Raw genomic sequence first — 5,561 nt, 5'->3', positions numbered from 1 at the left:
TGCTAGGGTATTCTGGGTGGTTGCTAGGCGGTTGCTAGGGTGTTTTGGGTGGTTGCTAGGGTATTCTGGGTGGTTGCTAGGCGGTTGCTAGGGTCTTTTGGGTGGTTGCTAGGGTGTTCTGGGTGGTTGCTAGGCGGTTGCTAGGGTGTTATGGGTGGTTACTAGGATGTTTTGTGTGGTTGCTATGGTGTTGCTAGGGTATTTTGGGTGGTTGCTAGGGTGTTTTGGGTGGTTGCTAGGGTGTTCTGGGTGGTTGCTAGGCGGTTGCTAGGGTGTTATGGGTGGTTACTAGGATGTTTTGTGTGGTTGCTATGGTGTTGCTAGGGTATTTTGGGTGGTTGCTAGGGTCTTTTGGGTGGTTGCTAGGGTGTTTTGGGTGGTTGCTATGGTATTCAGAGCGGTAGATAGATAGATACACACACACACACACACACACACACACACACACTCAAACAGACTACCTCGCTCACACACTCACTCAGACACTCAGACACACACACACACACACACACACACACACACACACACACACACACACACACACACACACACACACACACACACACACACACACACACTCAGAGTTTATGAGTTTAGAGTTTATAAGTGTATAAATTGATGAGTTTATAAGTGTACAAGTTTTTGAGTTTAGAGTTTATAAGTTTAAATGAGTTTAGAGTTCAGAGTTTATTAATTTATGAGTTTAAGAGTTCATAAGTCTATGAATTCATGAGTTTATTAGTTAATTAGTTATTAAATTTAAGTTAATTAGTTTATAAGTGTATGAGATTAGAGTTTTTTATTTTAAATGAGTTTCATTGGCTAATATATATAGAATGGCAGTTTGAATTAGTTTTCAAGGGATTTAGATTTAAATTTTTGTCGGTTGGTGAGTTTGAATTTTTTTAGAATGCCCAATGTTAAGTCAATGGGAGTTTTTCCGAGTTTTGATCGTCATTTGTAGGAAAACCGTAAGTCCGATCAGTCTGAAAAGATATAGCATATAGCTGCAGATCAGTTTGAGTGTCTGAGCCGAGTTTGAAGTATGTAGAGTTAAAGCTCTAGGGCGAGTTTGAGTCAACAGTTTTAGTAAGAAGAATAATAATAATAAGTTTAAATAGGATTTCAATATGTTGGCTTTCTCAAGCCAACTTAATAATAAGTATGAGTGACAATAATACAGGTTTTAACGGTATTACTACTCTTACCGATACTGCTTATCGGTCCGGTACTTTAACGGTATTCTTATCGGTACTTTGTGTTAATGTATTTTTTTTAAGGAACAAATTGAGAACAGAATTAACATTGCTTTATTTTTTTAAATGTAAAATTAATAAAACAATTATTTATAGTGAAAGAAACAGCCATGTTTGAACAACAAACAAATGAATGTAAAACAAATTAAATAAACTACATTTTTCTGTAAAAGAACATACAGTGGTACAAAGCAATACGGGTGGGCAAGTAGGCTGCAAAAGGACTCCGAGTTTTCAACCATTCTTCTGAAGAAAGATTAACATATTTGCCTTTTCTGGCAAAAGACGGGACCTCTCCTGGCTTAATGTGTTCCCTGCAGTTGAAAACACCCTTTCACTTGGGGTGGAGGAGGCTTGAGCACAGAGGTAGCTTGTTGCAACATTTGTGAGGAGGGGCAGAATAGCTCTCTTCTCCCACCACCACATCACAGGATCTTCAGCCATAGGAACGGGAGGAAGGCTTTTGTAGAGCTCAACCTCTAAGTCAACACGTTCGCTAAGGGTGAGGGACGAGGTATCCTGTTGGATGGTCAACCTCAATTTCCTGTCCTCCTCTGAGAACAGCTCCTCCAAGGCACTCCTTGTTTTGTGCAATGGAGGAATTGTCTCCTCCATTTCCTCACCTTCTCCTTCAGATGACTCGTCCTTTTGCTGGTGCTCTGTGTCTGTCTGTTCCAGCCCTGTTGTTGGTCCTCCTGTCACAGTGTCACCGTCAACAGCTTTCTTCCTCAGTCTGTCCCAAGTTGCATCACTGACTGACCTGCCTTTGAATCTGGGGTCCATTGCTGTGGCCTCATGCAGGAAGGCTTGAATGTCATCCTTCTGATATCGCTGGGAGAGGTTCTCCCACACCTTCTCTTTGACTGATGCCACAAACATGGTATCCTCATCCTTCACAGTAAAATGTTCTTCCAGTTTTTGAAGGATAGGTAAGATCTGTCCACAGGTGGCATTCTTTTCACATGACACACACAATGTGGATGTATAAAGGATTCTCATGAGCTGGACAAACTCCTCAGCCTTATGGAAGTCCTCATCTTTCAGACGGTCCAGGTTGTCCTTGGACAATGCTTTTCGCAGTCGTAGGTCCAAGGCTGCTGCTTGGATCGCTGGATATTGCTCCATAAATCTCTCTATCATTAGATATAGAGAGTTCCACCTGGTCTTGACATCCAGGATGAGTGAGTGTTGTGGAAGGCCTGCAACAACAACAACAACAACAAACAACACACATTTAATTTCCACACACTTGAATATTGAATTATATTGTTAGATGTGTGAATTTCAAAATATCACTTATAATAATAGATTCAACTGACTTACCAAGGAGCTGTTGCTTTTCTGTCAACACTGTTTTGGACATGGAGGATCTCTTGAACCACACGACCACTGCTCTGATTCGGGCTGCCCATTTATCAATGGATGCAATTTTGTAAATTTTCTGTGCAGCCAGATTCAATGTATGTGCAAAACATCCTATTTTTAGGATCTGTAGCTTCTTGATAGCAATATCCATATTGCCAGCATTATCAACAGTCACAGCTACAATCTTGCTCAGATCTATCTCAAACTCTTCCAGGATGTCTGAGATCTCCTCGGCCACTACTTCGCCAGTTTGTGATTTATACACTGCCCTGGTGTGGAGGACCTTCTGTTTTACACTGCCCTGGCTTGTGTAGTGCACTGTAACTGTGAGATAGTGATCCTGCCGGAGGCTGGTCCACCCATCTGAAGTGATGGCCAGCTTTGGCACATCCTTCAGCTCACTGATCACATTGGCCTTTTCAACACCATACCAGGAAGGAATTAATGTGTCGCTGAGATAACTTCTGGAAGGTGGGGTATATTTAGGGTTGAGTGCCCTGCACATTTCCCTACAGTAAAAACAATTATTGTTTTCATTTGTTATGTTATCATTATTAAATTGGTGTGTTGTTGTTTATTGTATTGTTGCATGATGGGGCTAAAAATACAACCCTTTTTATAATACATCTACTGTATATCCTAAAAATGTATATACTGTGTATACTGATAGACTGTTACCTAAAACAGTTGGACTCCACTGTTGCAAAGGGGTGTAGGCCTTTCACTATGAACTTGGTCAAGGCTAAGTGGCAGTCATTCACCCTCTCCTCAGGCATCCTCCCACTAGCTGCAAGGGTGAAGGGGTTTTGGGCTTGTCTTGGACCAAATGTATTAGGAGGAGTGGGTTGGTTCATAGTAGCTGCAGCTTTTAAAAAAATATATAATAAAAAGTTGCAAAATGTGGCCAATGTTTACATTTGATCATGAACCCATGTTTACATGATTAAGTTAATTCTGTGTCAGCATTTCATCATTACAAATTAATTACTGGGTATAATTTGTATATAAATTTATATACTGCAGGAAAAAAAAATACTCTAAGTAGGCTATTTGTAAACTAACTTAAAGTGCTGTGCATTTAGCCTAATAAATGTTTACATAATGAGTTTTCTTTATTTGGGATTTTTAAAACAAGTAGACAATGTTGAATACATTGTCTGAATGAACGTCATTTCTCCCAAATGAAATCAACATAATGTCAACGTAAGGTAAGCAAAACAATTATGGAGATTGTATTTATTTTAAATGGCGTGAACAACATGATTTTAATGAGCAAAAAGATGTTGAATAAATGTCTGAGATTGTTGAAATTTTTTCGATGAGGGAGAGATCTCGATTTTGCGATGATTCTATTTTTATTTGAGAATGCTGCTAGCATACATACCTGATGTAGATGGCGCAATCAGACACGAGCTAGCTAGGCAGTCAAAAACTTTGCATTTCTCTGTCTGCACATAATGCACTTTTGAAAGATGCTTTGACAGATTGCTTGTGTTTCCGCCCTTACATGCAAAAATCTTGTTGCACTTCTGACAACGAGCGGTGTCTGCATCAATTCTATTGAAGTGTATCCACACTTTTGAACGTTTTGTTCTCTCCGCCATCGTCACTCTTTGTATTAAGCGGGAGTTTTCGTGCTGTTGTGCGTGTGCGCCGCGCTCGCTGTTGTGTGTGACAGACAGCCTCCACAGAGTCCGCGCACGAGAGATCTCATTTCTGAATTGCGAATAAAATGCAAAATGCAGACAAACTTCTTAATATCATCGCAAATTAGAAGGTGAGATAAAATGTGCAGGATAACATTATTAAGCAATAATACATAGTAAATATGTTTTCTTAATTTCTCCAGTACCGAAAGCAGAACCGATTGCGTCAGAGCTTATCGATACCACGGTCTTTCATAATTTAGCACCGGGGCCATTTTAATACCGGGTTTCGGTACCCATCCCTATTATTTACCACGATTTACCATGTTTTTAAGATGATTCACTACGATTTACCACATTCCAGCATGATTTACTATGATTAACATGTTGTTAAAATGATGCTAGCATGATTAGCATGTTGTTAACATGATTAGCATGTTGGTAGCATGATGCTAACATGATTAGCATGTTGCTAGCATTCTTTTAACAAGATGTTAGCATTTTGCTAGCATTATGCTAGCTTGATTAACATGTTGTTAGCATTATGCTAACTTGAATAGCATTTTGCTAGCATGATGCTAGCTTAATTAGCATATTGGTAGCATGATGCTAACATGATTAGCATGTTGCTAACATGATGCTAGCTTGATTAACATTATGTTAGCATGATGCTAGCTTGATTAGCATGTTGGTAGCTTGATGCTAACATGATTAGCATGTTGCTAGCATGTTTTTAGCTGGATTCTAACATGATTAGCATGTTGCTAGCATTATGCTAGCTTGATTAGCATGTTGTTAGCATGATGCTAGCTTGATTAGCATGTTGCTAGCATTATGCTAGCTTGATTAGCATGTTGCTAGCATGATGCTAGATTGATTAGCATGTTGATAGCATAATGCTAGCATTATTAGCATGATGCTAGCATGATGCTAGCTTGATTAGCATGTTGCTAGCATGATGCTAGCATGATTAGTATGTTGCTAGCATGTTTTTAACAAGATGCTGTTGCCAGGTGGTTGCTAGGGTTTTCTGGGTGGTTGCTATGGTGTTGCTAGGCAGTTGCTAAGGTATTCTGGGTGGTTGCTAGGCGGTTGCTAGGGTATTATTGGTGGTTGCTAGGGCTTTGCTAGGTGGTTGCTAGGGTGTTCTGGGTGGTTGCTATGGTGTTGCTAGGCAGTTGCTAGGGTGTTCTGGGTAGATGCTAGGCCTTTTTATAGAGTTCTTAAAATCTTTAATAACGGGGCCGTATAGACACAAGCATGGAGCGATATCGCAAGGCTACGGGTGTGATAT

The 5,561-nt window shown here is 40.0% G+C and overlaps 1 protein-coding gene across 1 annotated transcript; it reads right to left on the bottom strand.

Moving 5' to 3' along the window:
- Nucleotides 1-1,490: 1,490 nt before the first annotated feature.
- Nucleotides 1,491-3,126, bottom strand: LOC309485671 (E3 SUMO-protein ligase ZBED1-like; the record flags this gene model as incomplete). Its single annotated transcript, XM_082152602.1, has 2 exons — nucleotides 1,491-2,455; nucleotides 2,580-3,126. The coding sequence occupies 2 exons, from the start codon at nucleotides 3,124-3,126 to the stop codon at nucleotides 1,491-1,493; spliced, it is 1,512 nt and encodes a 503-aa protein (XP_082008728.1).
- Nucleotides 3,127-5,561: the final 2,435 nt, after the last annotated feature.

Source organism: Leuciscus leuciscus (genome assembly GCF_965113295.1).
Source record: "Leuciscus leuciscus genome assembly, chromosome: 21".
NCBI lineage: Eukaryota > Metazoa > Chordata > Actinopteri > Cypriniformes > Leuciscidae > Leuciscus > Leuciscus leuciscus.
The sequence above is the reverse complement of the archived record's forward strand: the minus strand, read 5'-3'. Positions and strand labels throughout refer to the sequence as shown.